Source organism: Chlamydomonas reinhardtii, chromosome 4 (genome assembly GCF_000002595.2).
Source record: "Chlamydomonas reinhardtii strain CC-503 cw92 mt+ chromosome 4, whole genome shotgun sequence".
Lineage (NCBI taxonomy): Eukaryota > Viridiplantae > Chlorophyta > Chlorophyceae > Chlamydomonadales > Chlamydomonadaceae > Chlamydomonas > Chlamydomonas reinhardtii.
In genome coordinates, this window is record NC_057007.1 from 126,251 (window position 1) to 147,857 (window position 21,607).

General features: G+C 61.1%; 5 protein-coding genes across 7 annotated transcripts; 3 read left to right on the forward strand and 2 right to left on the reverse strand.

Moving 5' to 3' along the window:
• The first annotated feature begins 115 nt into the window (after positions 1 to 115).
• On the forward strand, positions 116 to 4,937 carry CHLRE_04g216774v5 (uncharacterized protein). Its single transcript, XM_043061708.1, has 7 exons — positions 116 to 914; positions 1,187 to 1,892; positions 2,133 to 2,203; positions 2,510 to 2,678; positions 2,857 to 3,185; positions 3,445 to 4,041; positions 4,404 to 4,937. Exons 2-7 carry the CDS (start codon positions 1,395 to 1,397, stop codon positions 4,573 to 4,575), a joined length of 1,836 nt encoding a protein of 611 aa, XP_042924966.1. The 5' UTR covers positions 116 to 914; positions 1,187 to 1,394; the 3' UTR covers positions 4,576 to 4,937.
• Positions 4,938 to 4,995: 58 nt separating this feature from the next.
• On the forward strand, positions 4,996 to 8,857 carry CHLRE_04g216811v5 (uncharacterized protein). Its single transcript, XM_043061709.1, has 2 exons — positions 4,996 to 5,475; positions 5,587 to 8,857. Exon 2 carries the CDS (start codon positions 5,666 to 5,668, stop codon positions 6,956 to 6,958), a length of 1,293 nt encoding a protein of 430 aa, XP_042924967.1. The 5' UTR covers positions 4,996 to 5,475; positions 5,587 to 5,665; the 3' UTR covers positions 6,959 to 8,857.
• Positions 8,858 to 9,475: 618 nt separating this feature from the next.
• CHLRE_04g216826v5 (uncharacterized protein) lies at positions 9,476 to 13,886 on the forward strand. Of its 3 annotated transcripts, XM_043061711.1 has the most exons (5): positions 9,476 to 10,173; positions 10,296 to 10,545; positions 10,861 to 11,509; positions 12,071 to 12,253; positions 12,609 to 13,886. In XM_043061711.1, the coding sequence occupies exons 3-5, from the start codon at positions 10,904 to 10,906 to the stop codon at positions 12,738 to 12,740; spliced, it is 921 nt and encodes a 306-aa protein (XP_042924969.1). In that variant the 5' UTR covers positions 9,476 to 10,173; positions 10,296 to 10,545; positions 10,861 to 10,903; the 3' UTR covers positions 12,741 to 13,886. The 3 variants fall into 3 exon arrangements, with proteins under 3 accessions (XP_042924969.1, XP_042924970.1, XP_042924968.1); XM_043061710.1 differs by having other exon boundaries at positions 12,071 to 13,886; XM_043061712.1 differs by lacking the exon at positions 12,609 to 13,886 and having other exon boundaries at positions 10,861 to 12,157.
• A 1,753-nt stretch (positions 13,887 to 15,639) lies between these two features.
• CHLRE_04g216840v5 (uncharacterized protein) lies at positions 15,640 to 17,295 on the reverse strand. Its single transcript, XM_043061713.1, has 2 exons — positions 16,917 to 17,295; positions 15,640 to 16,302 (listed from the first exon to the last, which is right to left on the reverse strand). Exon 1 carries the CDS (start codon positions 17,144 to 17,146, stop codon positions 16,973 to 16,975), a length of 174 nt encoding a protein of 57 aa, XP_042924971.1. The 5' UTR covers positions 17,147 to 17,295; the 3' UTR covers positions 15,640 to 16,302; positions 16,917 to 16,972.
• A 484-nt stretch (positions 17,296 to 17,779) lies between these two features.
• CHLRE_04g216850v5 (uncharacterized protein) lies at positions 17,780 to 21,385 on the reverse strand. The gene is made up of 4 exons (XM_001703058.2): positions 20,776 to 21,385; positions 20,314 to 20,536; positions 18,367 to 20,095; positions 17,780 to 17,901 (listed from the first exon to the last, which is right to left on the reverse strand). Exons 1-3 carry the CDS (start codon positions 20,818 to 20,820, stop codon positions 19,008 to 19,010), a joined length of 1,356 nt encoding a protein of 451 aa, XP_001703110.1. The 5' UTR covers positions 20,821 to 21,385; the 3' UTR covers positions 17,780 to 17,901; positions 18,367 to 19,007.
• Positions 21,386 to 21,607: the final 222 nt, after the last annotated feature.

Here is a 21,607-nt window from a genome sequence, read left to right on the forward strand (position 1 = left end):
TGACGCCGGTCTGGGAGACGGGTCAAACGGCACAGCCTGGTTACCTGCCTTGGCCTTGTCGTCCGGTCCCCAAACTCCGGCTATAGGTCTACCCATTTAAGGCACGGCGAACGTGGTCCCGGGCAGACGACACGGCCTAGACTGGTCTAGCTCGCGTGGCGTCTGGGGGATGCGTTCCGCCCAGGTTGGCACGGTCGGCGACGGTCGTCAGGCCGACCTCCGAATCAGCTACCAGCGTTCTACAAGTATCACCTTGATACTATAGAGACCTCAAATATTTTGTTTGCGGCCTGTTCGGTGACGTCGCGGTGAACAGGCTTCTCAAGTCTGCGCAATTACCGCGCTTTGATGCCAATTATTGTTGCCGTCATCCAACATACATGCAAGGAGACTAGAAACATGCTCCCGGGCTTAAGAGTGCGACCCTGGCGAAAGCATGCCTCGCGAAATGTGGTGACAGCCACCCTCGCAGAATGCGACAAGAGTCAAACTTTTGCATCCTTATATGTCATATAAGTTAATTCCTGAAAGAGGGAGGCTAAGTCTACGCGAGCGTGGAGAAACACGTGTGGACACGTTTTTGCCCCTCTTCAGACCGGCGTCATACCCGTGTGGGGTCACCTGCGGCATGGGCACCGTGCCGAAGGGCTGAGCCAGGAGCCAACTTTGCGAGGAAGCAAAGCCGCGCCTTCACACTTTCTGTATCGCAAATTCATTCATTTATTCATATATATCTTGTACAACACTATCCCTGCAACACTAGTGAGAGGCTCCTTCACTGAGAAACAATAGTCAACAGCCAGTTTCTGCAGTCCTTTTCCGCTGCGCTTACTTCTTTGCACAAACTGTATTCAAATTGTGTAGTATTGTCCTTGCCTGCTGACCGACGCAGCTTCTGCAAGGTCTGCTGCAAGGTGACGAGCGGTCCGCTGACAGTGGGTATGAGTGCAAATTGTAGATGCAGCAAGAAAACTGCAGCTAGAATGACAGGACAGCAGTATTGTGTCTGACCGCCCACCCCCACGACTTTTCGTTTTCGAACCCGCGGCCAGGACGAAGTTCCACACGGTTCATCGCTATATGGATAGCTGCATGGCAGATGTATGCTTGTAGGCCATGGGAGATGGCTGCTGCTGACGCGGCTCCGATCCCCCTCAACCCCCTGTTTATGCTCCCCTGAAATCAGGCTGGTGCCCCGCGTACGCGCCTGCAAGCCCGCCGAGTCGCATTGCCTCGAAACATCAAGCGGCAATCTTGTTCTTACCGTCCATCTTCTCCGACTGTTTGGTCGGTCTGTTTCAAGGAGCGTAGGCGTCGCCATCCTTCGGCAGCAGGCGTCGTGCGGTCCGCCCCAGCCACGCCGCATAACATCAAGCTCCACCTTCACAGCTCGTATGGAAGGCGGCCACCGCTGTAACGCCAGAAGTGGCCGTGGCGGCGGCGACGACATCAGCTGTGCGGGGCAGCAGACGCCGGGCGGTGCAGCAGGCGACTGCCGCACAGTTTGCCGCGGCCGCAGCAGCGCACGCTCTGGCCGGGTGTGGCGCCCTGACCCAGGGCCAGACATAGGGACTCAGGGCGTTGCATCGTGCCTCACAGTTAGCAGGCATGTCGGGGGCAGCAGCAGGCGCTGCCGGCGGCAAACACACGGCCCGGGCTCCTGGGCAGCAGCGGGGCCAGCCTTCTCACTGGCGCTGCTTCTGCTGCTGGTGATGGGGCCGGTTGCCACGCTGGCTGCGGACGCCGTCACGGTGGCGGGCGGCGGCGGTGGCAGTGGCGGCGGCAGTGGCAGCACTGGCATGGGCGACACGGGGGCGGATGTGTGTGACATCCTGCCGGCCTGGAGCCCCGCCAACCCGCCCATCGCGGGGGAGCGGGTGGCGAGATTCCAGGTGAGCACACACACACACACACACACACACACACACACACACACACACACACACACACACACACACACACACACACACACACACACACACACACACACACACACACACACACGCACACACACACACACACACACACACACACACACACACACACACACACACACACACACACACACACACACACGCGCGCACGCACACACACACACACACACGCACACACACACACACACACGCACACAGGTGGTGGCACGCATTGCGGCGCCCTCGCCGCCGCTGCTGGCCACACTGCAGTACGGCGACGAGGACGGCAGGTGCGGGCGGCGGGCTGGGGAGGGCGGGTGGACGGGTGGACGTGTACACACGGTGGCAGTGATGCGGGGGGGGGGGGTTAGGTCTGCGGCGTGGTGGTCGCGGTGGCCGCTGTGAAGGGCCGCCGCGCTGCTGCCCGCCCCGTGCCCCCAATTGCTGGACATTACCTTGGCTGTGTGCTTCAAGCGGCCTCACATGCCGTGGGGTATGGAGTTTATCGGTACTGCACCCACTCGCCGTTTGGTGGCTTTGGCTTGAATATCATTCGCTCACGATGTCGCGCTGTGGAACACTGCACCGCGCCGCAGGCAACGCACGTACACAACCCGGGCGTACGGACAGCCGGACGCGTACGGCCGCACGCCGTACATCCTGGACCGCTGGGCGGGCGCCTCAGTGTACGACAGCACCCCCGAGGCCTCCACTGCACGGCTGTACGGCAAGAGCGGCTGGTACAACGTGACGTGCCGGGTGCAGGTGCGTACGAACGTACCGTATGCCGTTCCGCGCGGGGTTCATGTGGTGACCGCCTGACTGAACCGGACTGGACCCGGTCATGTGTGTGCCATCTACCTACGCATTGGTGCGGGGCTCTGGCGCACACATCACCACCGTCTTAACGCTCGGCCTGGACTTGACCCCGCCGCCCACACAGGACTCGGCCGGCAGGCTGGCCACCGGCACACGCCGCGTGTACGTGTACGCCGCCACGCCCCGCGCGGCCTTGGGCGGCTGGCCCACGTTACTGACCGGGCCCGGCACCGGCACAGACGCGCCCACCCCAGCCACTGAGTCCCTGCCCGTCACGTGGGCGGACCCCGGCCTGCCGCCCGCCACGTTCCGGGTCTTGGATCTTCAAATCCAGGACAGCGGCCTTGGATCTGGATTTCCTTACGGCATTGTGCACGGCTACCTGTCGGCCCGCGCCCTGTCGCCCGACCCCGCCGCGGACCCCGGCGACCCGGACAGCTGGTCCCTGGCCACGTGAGTGACGCTGCTGCGTTGTGGAAGGGCCGTGTTGCAGGGTCGTCTGCGCGTGCCTGGGCTGAGGTCTAGGACAGCGTAACAGGTGTGGCGGTAGGCACACATGGAATGCGCATGTGTGCATACGTGGATCTCCGCACGTCCATGGGCATAAGTCAGGAACGGATTGCTGCGTGCAAAATACTGTGTGGGTTTGGCTCTTCCTTCTGATCTGACAGCTCCCCTTCCTTCCCTGTCCTGCCGTGGCCTAACCTCGCAGCACGCGGCGTGTGGACTTTGTGCGGCGCCAGGGCGGTGACGGCACCACCTGGGCACTGGCGCCCGAGGACGCCACCGACCCCTCCCACCCCGCCGACCCCAACCCCCAGCCCGGCTCCGCCATCTCAACATTCAAGCTGCGCGTCCCCGGCCGCTATCGCCTTACCTGGACCGTGCCGGATCCACAGAATCCGGACAGCGACACGCCATACGCGTCGGATCCAGAATTCGTGGAGCTGCTCGTCCGGGCGCAGGATCCAGGGTACGTCGCGCCGCCTCTGGCGCCGCCGCCCTTCACCCCCTCCCCTCCAGCCGAGCCCCCGGGGCTGGCCTCTCCGCCAAATCTGTACGATGACTCGCCGCCACCACCTCCACCACCCCCGGCATCCTTGCCCTCCCCGTCACCACAACCGCCATCGCGGCCGCAGCCGCCCCAGCAGCCGCCTGAGGGCGCCGATGAGCCGCTGAGCCAGGCACGCGCCCGGCCACCCGCTCCCCCGGACCTGCCACCACCCGAGGTATCGGCCCGGGGCGGGCAGCAGGGAGACCCGTCACCGCCGCCTGCGCCGCCGCCGGTCCGCCGCCAGCCGCCGCCCAGGTGCGTTCAAACAGGCAGCCCGCAACATCGTGTGTGTCTTTGGTAGAAAGGGGATACAACAAGTCACACCGCCTCCGGGCTTGCAAGTGACACGGAGGGGTCTCCCCTCCTCTTCATGCTTCATGGTAGCCCGCAGGATGGGAGGGAAGGGGTCGGGATGTGCGGGCGGCTGGGCTCGCAGGGCACTAGCACGGAGGGACAGGTGCCGAGGCACATTGCCGTGCACGCATTGTTCTGCTGCCTACGTTACACACGTGGGGCTTGTGAAACTTCACGTCCCGCCCCCGCCCTATTCCTATTGGGACCTATTCGTTGGGCTCGGGCATGTAACTCCCCTCCTGGCCCCATCTGTTTGTGTGCAGCCGGCGGCCGCCGCCGCGCTGGCGCCGCCCCCTGCCGCCGCACCGCCGAGCAGGAGGCAAGGTGGAGGTGTCGGTGCACGTGGTGGTGGAGGTGGAGGTGCGCGTGAGGGGGGGCCGCCGCCTGGCGAAGCAGGAGGAGGCACAGGTGGAAGAGCAGCGGCAGGAGCGCTGATGTGGAGATGGCAGGTGGGTGTGTCGTGATGGGATGCCAAGGTTCCATCCACGTGTACTGCGCTGATGGGACGATGGGTTTCGGCGCCCCGCATTCGTCGATACGCATCGAGGCATGCGAGGCAGGGGAGGTGCGGGTCGTGACACGGTACGAGGCCCCGGCGTAAGGCCCTGGTCGGCAGTTTCCACTTTTCTGGCTTGGGTGGAAGTGCGCACGGGCCTGCGATTCCCGGCACGGCTGCGGTATTCGGAAGCAGGGCGATAACTCAAGTGCCCGTGAACACGCGCGCGCCGTGCCTCTTCTCCGAAAGTGGGGCACATGGCGGTTGAAGCGCGAAAGAGTGGCCCGACGCTCTCTTTTAAGCCGGCCGCGGGTTCTGCTTCGCGCTCGCCTGAAACTTGCTATGTTGGCAATCCTTTACCGTTCGGACTTTCAACGCTGGGGCGGGTTCATCTTACTTGAAATTATGCTCGGCCAGCGAAGATGAGATTTGCCTATATCAGCGCAGGTTACGTACACAAATGCCCTTAAAATTGTGCTTGTACAGCTTTGTTGTTTTGCTGCAGCAATATCCAAACGGATTCTTACACCTTAAAACATAGAAACGCTGGATTAGCAGCGACTGCCCCTCTCCCTTAGCTCTTAACAAGAGAAGCACACTCCTATGCCAACTCTCGTCACTGCACAGCCTTCACGTCAAAAGGGAACAGGTGCTTGAGAAGGTTGTGAAGGCGCGCCCGTCGTAACGGGTTGCCTTCTGGTGTTGATAAAAACGATCTTTGATAGGGATTGTTGATGCTGCATCGCTCTGTTTTGGATCGCGGCAAGGCGCGCATGGTGACACTTATTATTAGCCAAAACACGCGAAAACCTTGCCCGGGCTCCAACCACGACTATACGGTAAGCTATAGCACATGTAACACCGCTCAGCCATGCAGCTACGAAGTTGCCGAGTCAGTCAGTCAACCCGTCACATTACCGTGACGAAACCTTTATCGTAATGTCTCGCAGCAGTCGGCCACGCCCTTCGTCCCTGGAAGCCTCGGACACGCATCTATAATTGGTCTTGGGCAGCAGCGCGGAGCATCTAATGGCGCCCGGAGGTGACACCGCCGTGCCCTGCCGCTGGTCAGACCCCGCAGCCGGGCAGGCATGCACTTCAACATGCCTGGGCACGACCGTGACCACAAGCAGCAGCAATAGCATAAACGACCTGCTCTACTGTTGCGACAGCACTATCGATGGCAGTAGTAGCGGTAACAGCAGCAGCAGGTTCGCCCGAGCCCACACGGGCGATGCCGGCAGATGCAGTGACGGTGGAGGCGGTGGCGGCGCCGGTGGTATCGCGGCAACGAGCCTGCGGGAGGCGCTGTTGGGGCTGGGGCTGGAGCTGGGTAGTTTGGGGGCGGCGGCGAGCGCGCTGCCGTTCATACACACGGCGGCGCTGACTGCTGCAGCCTGTGGCAGCAGCGGAGGCGGCGGCGCGGTGGGTGGTGGTGCTGCTGCTGAATGCCCTCCTCAGCCGGCTGCTGCGGCAGCGAAGGAGCGACAGCCGCAACCAGAATACGGCAAGATCATGGCCGTTGAAGACCTCCTCGACCCGCAGGCGCGCGGCTGCGCCGGCACTGACGGCGGCGGCGGCGGCGGGCGCGGACTGTACCGTACGTACGGCATGTGGGCCGAGGCGGCCGCGGCGAAGGCGGCCCAGGCGGCAGCAATGGTGGTGGGGAAGGGGCGGCTCGCCCCTGCTGCCGCCGCACGTGTCGGCAGCAATGGTTGCGGTGGAGGTCGCGGCGGCGGTGGCAGCAAGGCCGCCAGCTGCCTGCTCGGTGTGGACCTGCTGCTGCAGCACCTGGCCCTGGCGGCGGCGGAGGTGACAGCGGCAGCAGCAGCTGCCACATCGCCGCCGCCGCCGCCAGCAGCAGCAGCTGCCGCAGCAGCTACAGCCGCCACGTCATCGCCTGGTGTGCCCACCAGTGTGCCCAGTGCTGATGCCGTGGGGACATCGCCGCAGCGGCAGGAGCAGCTCCGTGCGTGGACAGGCGCGGGCGTCAGTGGCGGCTGTAGAACCGTGGGGCCACCGCCGGTGGCTGCTGGTGCTGATGCGGCGGCGGCCGGTGCCCAGAGCTGCTACAGCCGTGGCTTTGAGGCCGACCTCAAGACTGTCGTGCTGCCAGCCGCCGCCGCTGCCTCGGCAGCAATAACAACAGGCTCGCCGCGGTGTGTCGGGCATGGGGTGGGACACGAGGCAAGTGGCGTGGGCAACGGTGGGGCGGATGGGGTCGCTGCTATGTCGCCCGCCGGTCGGGCTGCTGATGTGCCGCAGCAGCGCCGTCGGCCCCTGCTGGCGAGACTGCTGGGAGCCTGCATCCGGGGGCAGTAGGCCCCAGGCAATGGGTTAGAGGTGTTGTGTGGCGATGGTTGGCACATTGACAAGCAAGCAATGCCGTGGCAGGCAGGCATCTATGTGCTGCGCAACCATGGTCTTGCACGCACACGTATTTTCAACGGCATGCCTACTTGAGTGGTGATTTCAGTTGGCATTGATGCAGCCTCAACACATACAAAGTGCCCAGTTTTCCGTTCGTTTTTCTTGTTGAGGATACTACAGTATGCTTTGTTGTGGGTGTGTTTCTCTTTGGGGGTTGATGACGTATGCATGTGTGACAGCGAATGCGCGCGTGCGTGTTTGTGTGTGTACGGGGTTTCAAACACTTTACGTTCAATCATTGGATGCGAGGAGAGCCGGCGCGCAATACCTTGGTTAGTTGCTATGTGTGGAGGGCGTGTATTCTGTGTGTGGTATGCGGTATGCGGGGAGCAAACTAAGCGATGGTGCGCACGGTACGCATGAACGTGCGCGGCTAGCTGTGCGTGCTGCCGTGGCGATACGTGCCGCCACGCACATGCTGCTGCATGCAGTGGCCAGCAGCGCATGTAGCAGCTCCCACCCCCCGTGCCGGTAATGCATTGCCCTTGCGATAATGCACATGCATGGGTAGTGGACAAACTCCCAAGGACCGCGTGCGTGCATACGCGGTTGGTGCGCAGCGGCAGAATGCAGGCGAGAGCTGGTCCATGCAAGAAGCAGCAAGACATGCTTCCAAGCATACGGTACACATGCGGTTCATCTTCGTTAACATGGCTAGTGCGGCACTGCTGCATACGTTTGGTGAGCACGTGGAAGGGAGCAGGCGTAGGTGTGTGCGGTGTGCGCGACAAGCGATGTATGTGCGGTGCGGTGTATGAGCGGCACGTACGTGTGTGGCCACTGCTGCTGACGGAGCAGTGCCTCTGGCCTTGCTTGCCTCCGGCGGCCTTACTTGCCTCCGACGGCCTTACTTGCCTCCAGTGTCAGAGGGCGCACTCCTGGGTGTCAGCACCATTTCATATGGCGGGGTTGAGTCATGGGGTAACTGAAGCAGTGAAGTGGAGCAGTCCTGCTGGCATGCTTCTGTGCTCCCATGCCGTGTCAGAACCCGCCTGGGGCGTGTGTGTGTATGTGTGTGTGTGCGTGTGTGTGTGTGTGTGTGTGTGTGTGTGTGTGTGTGTGTGTGTGTGTGTGTGTGTGTGTGTGTGTGTGTGTGTGTGTGTGTGTGTGTGTGTGTGGCCACAGGTGCTTCATGAGTTCATGTGGTGAGACTCAATGTGCTTTGCGCTTTGTTTTTGGGCTGAGCCCCCCCAGCGAAGCGTTCCAGGGGGGGGCGAAGCCCCCCAGGAACACCCCGGTCCGTGCGTGCGTGCGTGGTGCGTGCGTGGTGCGTGCGTCGGCAAAACATAGCATACTGGCACAAACTGCGACTGCTACGTATTAGTATTTGTTAATTCCTATTGCATGTAAATAGGTGGCAGGGAAAATTCGGGCGGAGCGAGAAGTGCCTTCGCGCGTCCATGGAAATTGACTTTCGCGAGGTCGCGAGGAAAGCATCCGGTGCCCGCCGATATGCAGTCTATAAGGCAAACTATGTTGGCGGCAAGCAAAGCGGGGAAGTATATCGAAAGTTGTGAGCGACTTGCTGAGCCATGCCTACCGACGCGCCAGAATGCCGAGAAGCCCCGAGGTCGCCCCCGCCCCGCGCCTAGCCCTTTGAGCGTGGGGCGCCGGGGAGGTGTTGAGTGTTGCAGGAGGCGAAAGAAATGCTTGGGGTGTTTGGGAACGTGACAAGGCACGCATGTGGCGCGGGAAATCCCGCACGACCCCAACCCGAGTGTCCCTAGCCGATGCGCCTGCGCGTCGTAGCGGCATGGAGGCTCTAACGGGGCGTTACACGCCTATTAGCTCCCAAGCGTACGGGGGCTCAGCCCATTTTCCAGCTGTACAAAGCTGACACCCCTTGTCCTTGTGCTCTTTAACATACACACGCACCGTACACGGGAACACACGCGGCAACCATGGGCGACGCCATACTGCCCCGTTGTCGTGTGGAAGGGCCGACCATGATTGAGTGGCACTTGCAACCGCCACCTCCGGTCCGGCTGACTTTGGGTTAAGGGCCTGAAGGCATAAGGCAATGATTCCAGCCATCGGTGTGACGTGCACGCATACATGCGTTCGTACTTCACAGCTGCGTGCAATAAACGGCACCAAGAAGACATTCATATTTGAATGTGCGCCAGTGAGCATCCACCCAAGCAACATCTGTCGGCATTGCCCCCTCGTTGTTAGAGAGGACAAGAAGATAGGAAAAGGAGGGCTGGAATTGGGAACGTTGTTAACAGTTGGCAAGACGCCGCGCCCGTGGGGCACAAGCACGCCCCTGCGCCACGCATGGGGCATATTAGTCAGCACTGCCTGCCAGCCCCTGGCTACCTGGCCCACCTCTCGACCCAAGTCCCCAACAGGCTGGCTAGTTGGGCCAGCAAAGAGCGCACCCAAAACGACCCACACCGTGATGGGAGTATGGACAAGCACAAACACGCTAGGAGTACCGTACTAGGAGAGCCGGCCCGCAGCCCTGGCAGGGCAGGGCAAGGCGTTGGGCAGGGCAGGCACTAGGGCAGCAGGGCAAGCAAGCCTCCTGGCCTTCTTTGTTCGTCCTGCGCGCCGATTCGGCCCAATTGTGGTGTCAACGAATACCTCGGCCCCTGCGGCTTTACGCTCATCCTGGCTCATCGAGGGAAACCTCTCCGAGGCTCGCGTGAAAAAGTGTGGATTAACTGCAATCGATTCGGGCCATTCCCATTTAAAACCGTTCTCCTTGTGCCCCAGAGGCACGATTGTTGCGTGAAGAGCGTGTGCACCATTCCGTTTATAAGGATTCGATAGGAGCGGCTGCATTTTGGCCCATTGCATCAAGGTGCGCGTCAGCTACTCTTTTGCTCATTGCCTAAAGACCGCAACACGTACTCAATATTACTATGTAGCAACGGGTTCCCACATAAGCGCTTTGTTTGACGAGTTCATAGCTTGCACGACTAGTTCATACTCATAGCTTCCCGACTTCACAAACAATCGAGTGTTGTAAATGTCCTCTGAGACTTCAAAACGCCTCTTTCACAATTACGCCCCACGCTGGCGCTTGAGGCAGCTTTAACCTTGAGCGCACGGGCACGAATCGAGCAAGTCCTGTGGGCGAGTCCTTTCACAACGTTTACCCGGTACGAGAAATGGACGCTGCAATTGCTATTCGTAATATGCCGGGTGACTGGGCTGCTATGCGCAATCGCGCTTGTATGAGGCCCGGTTTATGTGATGTGCCAGGTTTTGCGTGCGCGTGCAGGTCGTCGTGTCGGAGGCCTGCGCTCGAGATTTAAACGGGCTCGGCGAGTGTCGGTGGATGAGCTTGAGCCCGCTGTGAGGTCGCAAGGGCGCGTGGCGTTGCTTCCGCGGGCTGTGGGCAGCGGCGGCACCGTGCCAGCACCGGCAACGACCACGCCGACCACGCGGACACACGACCGTAACAATTGACGCCAGCGCAACAAGGGCCTTCCGCGCAACAACCTGTAGAGCCTCATACAGCAGCTGTGCAGGTATGTTTGTGCAACTGACTTGGGTTAAGATCATTGATAGGCCATCCCGGCCTTTGCCGCCCGACCCGCCGCAGTAGCGGTGGGTGCATGCTATGGCGTTGGTCGCCTGCTGCACACGCACGGCGTGCATCGCCCCACGCTCGCTCGCTGCCTACCACCGCCGCACCTTCACACTCATCCTAGCTGGCACCACAAGTCACTTGTTAGTAGAGGCGCTCCGTTCTACTGCAAGTTGGCAACGGTACCGTAAGGCATGTGTGACGACTAACTGACACGTAGGCGCGCGGCGCTCGTGTGCTGTGCGGTGCTCTGCAGACTGCATCCGCGCAGGCGGCACGACCCTCGTGCATCTAGCCATATGGATGGTGTCGCACAACCTGACGAGCCGTGGGGCGGTGTGGCTGCTGCCAGCAGGGGTGCCGCGCAGCAGGTGACAGCCGCCTGCCACCTGCGCCAGGCCGCCGCCGCCACCCGGCGGCCCAAGATGGAAACCGCAGGGGGCCGCAGTAGCGCTACTGCCGCCGCCCCAAGCGGCAAGCTTAGCGCTGCTGCGCGCTTCATTCTGGCCGAAAACAGTTACAGCAGCGACAGCGGCGGCACCGCCGTCAGTGGTCAACTGCTCAGCGCGGCGAGTGACGGCGGCTGCTGCGGCGGCGGCTGCATCGCATGCGGCCACCGTGGCCTGTACTGCTGCGGCTGTAGCAGCGGCAGCCGCAACTGCAATGGTCTCGCAGCCGGCGCTTTGTACAACCGCTGTGATGGAGACGGCAGTAGCAGCTGCGCTGCCCGTTACATGGGCGGCGGCAGGCGCGCAGGTTGCGACGACAGCAGCTGCGGCACCGGCTGCTGCGACTGCAGCAGTACCTCCGGCGTGGGGGCCGGCGGCGGCGGCGGCGGCAGCGATGCCGTGCTGCCTGCTGGTGATGATGACGGCGCGCCAGGCCGGGACGTTCTGCAAGACCTGGTGGGGTTGCAGGTAGACAGTAATAATAATAATAATTACAACGCCAGCCCATAGGGCCTGGCATGGATTAACGGGGCAAGGTGACTAGGGCGAGAGGGCCCGCCCCCCTCACGCTGACGCCTCACCACGAAAGAGTCACAACCTCCGAAACTACAACCTCCAAGTCCTAGGCCGCTCTTCAAAGTCCACTACATCCAAGCCTGCACACATAGCATATCGAGCTAGGGAAACGCCGCGTTATAGTAGTGGAGCACTGCCAGTTCGTGCAAACCGAGGAGCCATGGCGCTCCTCCTCGAGCCTTGGATCTTGAGCCTTGTCTTGAACCTTGGACCTCGCCACTAAATCGGACTTCTGCACCACGACCTTTCTAGGTTGCAGCGGGCGTAAGCCCGCAATTGCCACTAAGGGCAATTACCTATCGTTCGTGGGATCACCAATCGGTTTCGCACCAATCTTTCGCCTTTTGCATAATTGGGCTTTTATCCGGATTCGTACCCGGGTCCCTTCTGCCGTAAGGACGAGTCAAATCGCTAACTGAGTTAGCGATCCGGTGATTGCAGGTAGACAGCTTGAGCCAGGTGCTGAGGAAGCAGCAGCAGCCCCCACACCTGCTGCACTACTCGCCCCTGCGTCTGCCGCTTCTTCCACCCCAGCACCGACGGCAGCTACTGCAGCTGGGCGGTGCCGCCGCCGCCACGGGCGGCAGTAGCACCACATCCAGCTACTGCCATCATCAGCGCCTGGTGACTGCCCAGCTACTGCCGTGCCCGCTGCTGTTGTCCTTAACACTTTCGCCCTTCCTGCTGGCGGCGCTACAGCCGCCTGTGCTACTGCCACATGCCCGCCCGCCGCCGCCGCCAGCCGCCGCCAACACTACTGCCCCATCTCCCGCTGCCCCTGCCTGCTGTCCTTTGGCGGGGGCTGGAACAATGGCGGCGGCAGTGACAATCGCGGCGGCAGTTGGTGAAACCGGCGGCGGCTGCAGTCTCACCACATCTCAGTGGGGCGGGGCTGATGAGGACGCGGGGAGGCCATCTCCCGATACCATCGGCAGCAGCAGTCTGATGAGCGCCCTGAATGCTCTGATGCTGTCCACAGCCGCAGCAAGTCCGGATGATGAGGCAGCGGCAGGCACTGCTGGGCAACCCGGAGTGGGTGAAGAGGGCAGCCGTGGAAGCCCTGCTGGCCGCCGCCGGTGCTCTGGTCATGGCGCCGCCGCAGCAGCAATAGCAAACGATGCGGGTGGAGATGCGGCGATGGCGGCTCGAGCTGATGGCAGCGGCTGGAGGAGTGACGGAGGCAGACGCTGCAGATGCAGCAGCGCTGGGGGTGGCGAGAAGCGGCAGGTTCCTACCATGGCGGTGGTGGCGGCAGCGGTGTCTGGCTGCGCCGGGCCGTCGCTAGCTGCCGCCGGTGCGGCCGCCGGCGCGGCTGCCGATGCCGCTGCCGCCACTGCTGCTGATGCCCAATCAGGTGGCGACGCGGCGTTGGCCAGAGCTGCCGCTGCCGCTGCCGCTGGCTCTGCTGGAGGCGCTGCTGGGGTTTGCCCTCAGGCCCGCCAGCAAGGGAAAGCGGGCTGGCGGCGCGCGCTGCTGGTTTGCTTTAGGTGCACCTAGGCGGCACGGCGGCGCTCTCGGGCCACTACCGCCACTTCACTGGGGGCCCTCAGAGAACCCCAGAGGGCAGCTACGGTGGCAAAGAACGAATGCGGTGTGTGCTGAATACGCAGTATGGATACACAGCAGGAGTCGTCTACGAATGCGTCGGCGTCACAAGCGAGGGAGAAGGAATGATGGGTACGGCAAAGGCATGCCTCGGCATACTTGTTTATGACTGGGCGCTCACGTTTACACTAGGAATCATTTATGGATGGTTGCGAGTGTATTGACATTCAGCGCGCGCCTAACGCTCCCGGGGATGAGTTTGTAAAGTTTACGGTGTCGTGTGTACGGTATGTGCGCGCGTGTGTGCGTGCGCAAGCGTTTTGTGCATGGGCTCAAGAGAGCACCAGGCGTCTTAATCGGCACCGTGTGCATGTGTGTGTGGCGTAGAGGGAAAAGGAGGCGCGCGCGTGTGTACGGGGTGTGTGTGTGTGTGTGTGCATGTGTGATGTGCGTGTGATGTGTGCCTCAGCTGGATGATGATCCCTGTGCGGCAAGGGCCAGCGCGTGTGCGCTGATTGATGGATGGGACGTCTGGTGCGTGTTGGCAGCGCGTGGGCGTGAAGCATACGCTCGTGAAACATGCGCACCCCTGCGCACGCAGGCATGCCAGGGATCCCCGCACCCACTCATGCACACGCACATCAAGAATTATTCATCACTCATCAGATGTCGAAGGGTAGTGCTACAGGGAAGCATGTTACTTATGCCCGACATGCCTGCAATCGCCGCTGGCACCACAACTCAGCCATCACTGTTTGCGCGTGTCGCCGCACGGCATGCTCACACGCACACACTCTCCCGGTGGCGAAACCATTTATCACACGTTGCACGTGTGTCTCGTGTGTTTCATGCGTCACGTGTGTGTCGTGTGTCTCCTGGACATCTAGCAACGCACTTGAAGTGCAGTTGATGCTGCTGGGGCGCGCACGCAACAGCGCGGCCCTGTACATAGGTAGGACATACGACTACTAAGCAGGTGATGTCTGCCGAGACGTGGAGCAAGAGTCTGCTGTTTCGCTCGTTGTGTTGCACCAGGCACGACGCACGTGGTGGGGGCCCCCGGCCAGCCCCTCTGTAGCTCCGAGCCATGTTTGCGTGGGGGTGGGGGTGGGGGTGGGGGTGGGGGTGGGGGTGGGTGGGCGTACGGTGTAGCTGTGTACCGTATGTCATCAAACACGTGTGTGTGTGCGTGTGTGTGTGTGTTAAAAAACGAAACGAAAGCCCGCCCAATGACGCGACGGAGTTACTTACCGATACCCACCATTTTACCGAGCGTCGCGTGACTGTCGTGACCCAGGTAGTCATACTTACCCGCGATAAGCCTGGAACCCCACGGGCGACCATTCGGCCTGACCCCGCGATGCACCTGTATGCGTCCATGCTCCGCACCCTGGGCGCGCTAAACAACGTTTACCCAGCACGCCTAATTCCCGGATTCCCGCCCGCTGGTCGTAGTCGAGCTCACCTATAGGCAAAGGTGGAAGCATGGGCATAGGGCGGCAGCGAGGAAGTGTCACGGGCATGTGAATGGCAACGGCGATAAGAGAGGCGGCGTGCAGCAGACAAGCTAGGTATCACGCGTCCCAAATCCCGCCCACTAAGTACAATAACACTATTGGAAGAGGGCGAGTTAGCGGTGGCACTGCGACTAAACGGGGTCGAGGCTGCATGGGGGACGTGGCGGGCGGCGGTTGCAGCGTTTCCAGACGCGTGTCAAGCTGGTGTGTGTGTTAAAGAGCACAAGGAAAACGTTGCGCAAAGACAGTGTATGCGATGCAGCAAAGCGACGGTTTACGGATGTTACCTGAAGTTACCTCGCATACCTGCTGCGGTGAGCCGCCGGTCTTACCAACCGGAAATCGCGCAACCCCCGCTGCTCTAACCTCGAGGGGGGATTCGTGTCCACACGCTCTCAAGGGTGCAAACCCATGCATGTGCTCACGGTACCGTGAGGCCCAGGCACTCCTACGATTCCTAGCTCCTCGTCGCTACTCCTGGCCGCTAAGTCCAAGCTCCCGCCCAATCCTCGATGAAATTCTCACCTACGAGCGAATAAGAAAACAACAGAGCACAGGGCGGCAGCAGGGGAGTGTCACGAACAAGAGCGAAGGAACATGTTAGCGCGGCGGCGCGCGACGAGCAAGAGCAAACACGCAGCCCAGTCCCAGCCCAATTAACTATACTAGGGGTTGCGCGATTTGGGAAAGAGACGGAGGGTGGGCGACCACGAGCAAGTAAACAGGCGGGGGACGGCATGGGCGCATGCATGACGGCAAATGCAAATGGGGTGTCAGCACCATGGGCTGGCGGGGGAAGAAAACCCCCGCTCCCCACTCCATGGTGTGACGGAGGCGGCACACGCTAGGTACTCCCCTCATGCGGCCATGTAGCACCAGGTCCAAGTACACGCACAGCTTATGGGGACGTCGATGCCGCGGGGCGGCGGCATGGGGAGGGTGGGCCCAAAGTCAGTACAGGTTATGGCGCAAATCAGAGGAACGCGACAAAGCAGGAGGAACACGGCGCGCCCGAGGCGCCACAAGGCCCCCAGCCCGGTCCCCGACCCCGCGGAACGGGCTCCAGGCCTAGTGCCCAAAACTCGACACGATAGCAATTTTCGGTAGCATCGTCCAGACGCGACGGCACGCAGCACAGCACTGTGTAGGACGCCGAAAATTACCCTTCGACAAGATTTGTGAGCCTAGGGCAATTTCACCACCAGAAATTGTCCATACACTCACAAATCAAGTCGCTAAAACACGAGCCCTAGAGGCCCCGGCACGCCCGCGGGACATGAACCGGCTCGCGCACTTGTGTTAAAGAGCACAAGGAAAACGTTGCGCAAAGACAGTGTATGCGATGCAGCAAAGCGACGGTTTACGGATGTTACCTGAAGTTACCTCGCATACCCGCTGCGGTGAGCCGCCGGTCTTACCAACCGGAAATCGCGCAACCCCCGCTGCTCTAACCTCGAGGGGGGATTCGTGTCCACACGCTCTCAAGGGTGCAAACCCATGCATGTGCTCACGGTACCGTGAGGCCCAGGCACTCCTACGATTCCTAGCTCCTCGTCGCTACTCCTGGCCGCTAAGTCCAAGCTCCCGCCCAATCCTCGATGAAATTCTCACCTACGAGCGAATAAGAAAACAACAGAGCACAGGGCGGCAGCAGGGGAGTGTCACGAACAAGAGCGAAGGAACATGTTAGCGCGGCGGCGCGCGACGAGCAAGAGCAAACACGCAGCCCAGTCCCAGCCCAATTAACTATACTAGGGGTTGCGCGATTTGGGAAAGAGACGGAGGGTGGGCGACCACGAGCAAGTAAACAGGCGGGGGACGGCATGGGCGCATGCATGACGGTGTGTGTGTGTGTGTGTGTGTGTGTGTGTGTGTGTGTGTGTGTGTGTGTGTGTGTGTGTGTGTGTGTGTGTGTGTGTGTGTGTGTGTGTCATACATATGCGTTGAAGGGCAGAAATGTGTGTGTGCCACCAGCCTGGCATATGCGCGCGTTCGGTGCGTATGGTGCGTGCCACTGTTTGGTGCGATAGGTGCGAGCAGGGTGAAAGTGCACCTTTTCCGCGTGACCTAGGACTGCCGAGCACATACCGTATACCGTACATATATCAGCATGGCTTTACAAGAAGGTACCATATGGGAAAGGTTACGGGCGCTGCCCCGCAGCTGCCCTGCCCATGTGAGTCTTTTCTCCATGATCCTAAAGCTCATTCGTCACGCCCACGTACATGTTGCCAATCTTGAGGGTAATCCCTTGAAAACGGATGCTTCCCTTTTCATCTCATTATGAAATTGCTGGCGGTGGCGGTGGCGGCGGCGGTGGCAGTAGCAGCAGCGGTGGCGGCGCTGGCGGCAGCGGCACCAGCAGCAGCAGCAGCGCCGCCCGAGAAGCAGCGCCGGCGCACAGGTTCACAGCTGACGGTTTCTGGGTAGCAGCCTTTGCTGGCGAGCATAGCATGGCACGGTGTGTGGTAGGCCGCAGCAGTGAGGAGTGTTGTGGCTAGAGAATGTCCTGTTTGGTTTATTGCTTGCTGTGCTTATGCTTGACAGCGGGACAAGGCAGGACACGGCGGGCGGCGGGCAGTGCCTGTACAAAGCGATCCCGGCTATAGGAGAAAGGTGGCGGGGATGAGGCGATGAGGTTGTTTCAAAGCCTTCGGCCTCAGGCATTGCACAAACGTGGCACGGGCGCAGCCCACTTCTTCTCCCTTGAGTGGGAGAGCTACCATGTGGCTGCCAACGTTTGGGGTTCCTTCAGTCTATCAGGGTGGTGGAATCTACGGCGGGGCGGCCTCACGTAGAACACGTGGCTGCCGGGGGTTCCAATGCAGGCTGACACCAGATAGATGCGGGGCAAGAGCACAGCAGATGTCTATGAAGTGGGCGTGCAAACGCCGTGTGTGGGTGTAGTACGACTGAGAGCGCACAGCAGGAATACAGCGGGATGATGCGGGCGTAGCCGGTGGCTCAGTGACGTGCAGGGCTCCTATCTTAATGTCTCCAGACATTAATTGGCCATTTTGGCCGTTTTCTAGACATTCCTCCCGGGGGCTAATGTCTGGAGCGAGACTTTGTTGGCCCGGGTTTGGGGCGGGTTTTGTCCGAGTTCCTATGGAGAAGCCCTCAAACCGCCATGTGCCCAGACAAAAGACGGCGGCCACCCGGCCGTTTTTGTCTGGAGCTAGACATTACCCCAAAAACAAGATACGACCCCTGCTCAGTGTGTGTGTGTGTGTGTGTGTGTGTGTGTGTGTGTGTGTGTGTGTGTGTGTGTGTGTGTGTGTGTGTGTGTGTGTGTGTGTGTGTGTGTGTGTGTGTGTGTGTGTGTGACCTTCTTGACACGGCGTGGTGACGACAGATGGACGTGGATTTAAGCACCTGAATTACATTGTGTGGTTTTAACTGCAGGTACCTGACAAACAGGAAGTGCATGAATGAGATTGGCAAGGGCAAGAGTGTGTTGCCAATGCAGGGCCAATGGTCCGTGAGGAGAGAGGATGGGGACAGTTGCCGGTTTGTCAGTGCCTAGTGTGAGGCGGTGTTGGGTGCCGTGAGCTTGGCTGTCGGCCTGTCCGCCACCCGACCAGTCCGGTGCAAACTTGTATATACGTAGGTCGTCTGTTGGTGTCAACTATTAGCGTGTAAGATTGCCGAGGGAGGGCCGCCAGCGTTGGTGGCGCGTGTTACCAATCCGCACACTGCACGCAGCACAGCGGGACCAGTGGAGCCTAACGGGAGTGCAGGCGCTGCGACTCTGGGGACACGTACGAGCTTCCTACATGAACATGTGCCGCACACCCACAGTATAAGCCGCACGATGCCACATGGCGGTGAACCGGGGCATGCGTGCAACATGTCTTGTGTGGCGGCATCTGAACATGCCATATGTTGCGTGCCTCCGGCCCTCCGCGCACCTCAGCGCCTCCAGATGCGTTCCGCCCGGCCGGCCCCGGCGTTACTCCATTAGACCATCCCAGGCCATACAATACCGAACGAGGCTGGCCCACTGCTGTTGACTCTCACACCCTTGCTGCTGTGCCCGAATCCGAACTGTGCTGCTGCAGTGCCCTTCCAACCCAAGTCCCCGCCCCAGCCCTGACAAGACACGTCCCTGGCTTTCTTCTCATCCTTTACAGCAAGCCAATAGAGGCACGTTCGTGGATGTTCACGACCCATGAGTGTCACTTGCAGTCGTCATCATCATTTGACCAAGCTAGCATAAGTACAGCCACAACGCTACGCTTTTCCAACGAAGCCTCAGATCACGCCGCACAGGACACGCTCACATGCTAGCTCGTGGGTTGGAGTGCGGGAATACTCTAGTACTCCTCACCCTCGCCCTCGCCGGCGCCCTCGGCGGACTCGGCACCGACCTCCTCGAAGTCCTTCTCCAGGGCAGCCAGGTCCTCACGGGCCTCGGAGAACTCACCCTCCTCCATGCCCTCACCGACGTACCAGTGCACGAAGGCACGCTTGGCGTACATCAGGTCGAACTTGTGGTCCAGGCGGCTGAAGATCTCGCCGATGGCAGTGCTGTTGGAGATCATGCACACGGCGCGCTGCACCTTGGCCAGGTCACCGCCGGGCACGACGGTGGGGGGCTGGTAGTTGATGCCGCACTTGAAGCCGGTGGGGCACCAGTCGACGAACTGGATGGTGCGCTTGGTCTTGATGGTGGCCACCGAGGCGTTGACGTCCTTGGGCACCACGTCACCGCGGTACATCAGGCAGCAGGCCATGTACTTGCCGTGGCGGGGGTCGCACTTGACCATCATGCTGGCGGGCTCGAAGGCGGCGTTGGTGATCTCGGCCACCGACAGCTGCTCGTGGTACGCCTTCTCAGCCGAGATGATGGGCGCGTACGAGCTGAGCATGAAGTGGATGCGGGGGTAGGGCACCAGGTTGGTCTGGAACTCGGTGATATCCACGTTCAGGGCACCGTCGAAGCGCAGCGAGGCGGTCAGCGACGAGATGACCTGGGCGATCAGGCGGTTCAGGTTGGTGTAGGTGGGGCGCTCAATGTCCAGGGAGCGGCGGCAGATGTCGTAGATGGCCTCGTTGTCGAGCATCACGGCGACATCGGTGTGCTCCAGCAGGGAGTGGGTGGACAGCACCGAGTTGTAGGGCTCGACGACGGCGGTCGACACCTGGGGCGAGGGGTAGACGGTGAAGCCCAGCTTGGACTTCTTGCCGTAGTCCACCGACAGGCGCTCCAGCAGCAGGGAGCCCAGGCCGGAGCCGGTGCCACCGCCGACGGCGTTGAACACCAGGAAGCCCTGCAGACCGGTGCAGTTGTCGGCCAGCTTGCGGATGCGGTCCAGGGCCAGGTCGACAATCTCCTTGCCGATGGTGTAGTGGCCGCGGGCGAAGTTGTTGGCGGCATCCTCCTTGCCGGAGATCAGCTGCTCTGCGAGCGTGAAGGGAACGGGGGGAGGCGAAGTCAGCACAGGGCAAGGAAAGGGCGCAGGACGGAAGCTGGGCGGACTTCAAGGCACTGGCTGAAGAATGCTGACACAGCCGAAGGCCAACATATGACTGCAATAGCAAGCGAGAAGCCCAGATCGAACACCAAGAGAAGCCCTTTTAGAACGCACGCACACAAGTTCGAAGCACATGCGAACTCACCGGGGTGGAACAGCTGGCGGTAGGTGCCGGTGCGGACCTCATCCACCACGGTGGGCTCCAGGTCCAGGAAGATGCAACGGGGCACGTGCTTGCCGGCACCGGTCTCCGAGAAGAAGGTGTTGAAGGCATCGTCGCCACCGCCAATGGTCTTGTCGGAGGGCATCTGGCCATCAGGCTGGATGCCGTGCTCCAGGCAGTAAAGCTCCCAGCAGGCATTGCCCACCTGTGCGGGAACGCGAGGAGGCAGAAGCGGCAAAGTCAAAGCAAGGTCAGGGGGAAGATCCGCGGCCCAAAGCGCAAGCGCGCGCAGAGGCAAGGCCAGCAAGCTGTGAACGCTGCTGATCAAATTTGCGAGTGCCCCAGGAAGAAAGCGAGCAAATGTGCCAGGTTCGCGGCAAGTTCGAATCGGCGCTAGCAATCTCCCCGCGGTCCCGCTCCCCCTCTCGTTCGCAGGCGACTGACCTGGATACCGGCCTGGCCGATGTGGATGGAGATGACCTCACGCATGGTTGCGAAGGGACTGGATACGGAGAAGAGAAGGGGAGCGAAAGGGGAGTCTGCTAACCGGGGGTGACGCGAGGCTTAATGACCTGCGTACCAACGGTACTTGTGTTTGTGGAGTGTTGTTGGGAGTAAGAAGCTTTAGGCTTAAGCCAAGCTCTGGGCGGGGCCTGCTTAAGTAGTGCATCGGGGCGCTAAGGACCATCGCGCGCGGCCCCATGCAGCCATGCAGCCCGATTCGAAGGCCCCGCGTAGGCGCCCAGGTCGGGCGCGATTGAGCTGCATGCCTTGCAAACAACTGCTCGGATGGATAGAAGCGGGGAAGTCGCTTCAGCAGTAGCGACAGGGGCATACGGGCGGAAGGTAGCAGTGCTAGCGCAGTAAGCTGTCGATGCGAGGGCCGTAGGCGCGCGCCTCGGATCTTCTACCTGGGCTCCAGGGAGCGAGTGGCAAGAGTGCATGCGCAAAGCAAAACAGCAGGGCCAAACCGTCTGGATAAGCGCTAGGGCACTTTTGAAGTGGCCTTGAACGCGCAGCTTGCGTGAGCGTAATCAATCGGGGCCGGCGTTCTAATAAAAGCATCATAATGGACCTCACATCGAGCCTGCAAGGACCGGGCTGCTCGCAGGTTGCGGGCTGGGTGTGTGCCGGAATGTCATCGAACTGGTGCCGCATTGCCAGATCCGCTCTGGTCGGGAGGGTGGGGTTTATGCAGGGTTTTGTGGAGGCACACTGCATCGGCAATGCGGGCGGCCCGCCCCGGAAAATCTGCTTTGAATCCTGTCGCCCATCG

Excerpts from the sequence above, each read along its gene's own strand:
- CHLRE_04g216774v5 (XM_043061708.1), top strand. The coding sequence starts at position 1,395 with ATGGAAGGCGGCCACCGCTGTAACGCCAGAAGTGGCCGTGGCGGCGGC. Across the intron at positions 1,893-2,132 it reads AGCGGGTGGCGAGATTCCAG|GTGGTGGCACGCATTGCGGC; the intron begins GTGAGCACACAC and ends ACACGCACACAG. Across the intron at positions 2,679-2,856 it reads ACGTGACGTGCCGGGTGCAG|GACTCGGCCGGCAGGCTGGC; the intron begins GTGCGTACGAAC and ends CCGCCCACACAG.
- CHLRE_04g216811v5 (XM_043061709.1), top strand. The coding sequence starts at position 5,666 with ATGGCGCCCGGAGGTGACACCGCCGTGCCCTGCCGCTGGTCAGACCCC.
- CHLRE_04g216826v5 (XM_043061710.1), top strand. The coding sequence starts at position 10,904 with ATGGATGGTGTCGCACAACCTGACGAGCCGTGGGGCGGTGTGGCTGCT. Across the intron at positions 11,510-12,070 it reads GGGACGTTCTGCAAGACCTG|GTAGACAGCTTGAGCCAGGT; the intron begins GTGGGGTTGCAG and ends CGGTGATTGCAG.
- CHLRE_04g216840v5 (XM_043061713.1), bottom strand. The coding sequence starts at position 17,146 with ATGCTATGCTCGCCAGCAAAGGCTGCTACCCAGAAACCGTCAGCTGTG.
- CHLRE_04g216850v5 (XM_001703058.2), bottom strand. The coding sequence starts at position 20,820 with ATGCGTGAGGTCATCTCCATCCACATCGGCCAGGCCGGTATCCAG. Across the intron at positions 20,537-20,775 it reads TCGGCCAGGCCGGTATCCAG|GTGGGCAATGCCTGCTGGGA; the intron begins GTCAGTCGCCTG and ends GTTCCCGCACAG. Across the intron at positions 20,096-20,313 it reads CCGCCAGCTGTTCCACCCCG|AGCAGCTGATCTCCGGCAAG; the intron begins GTGAGTTCGCAT and ends TCACGCTCGCAG.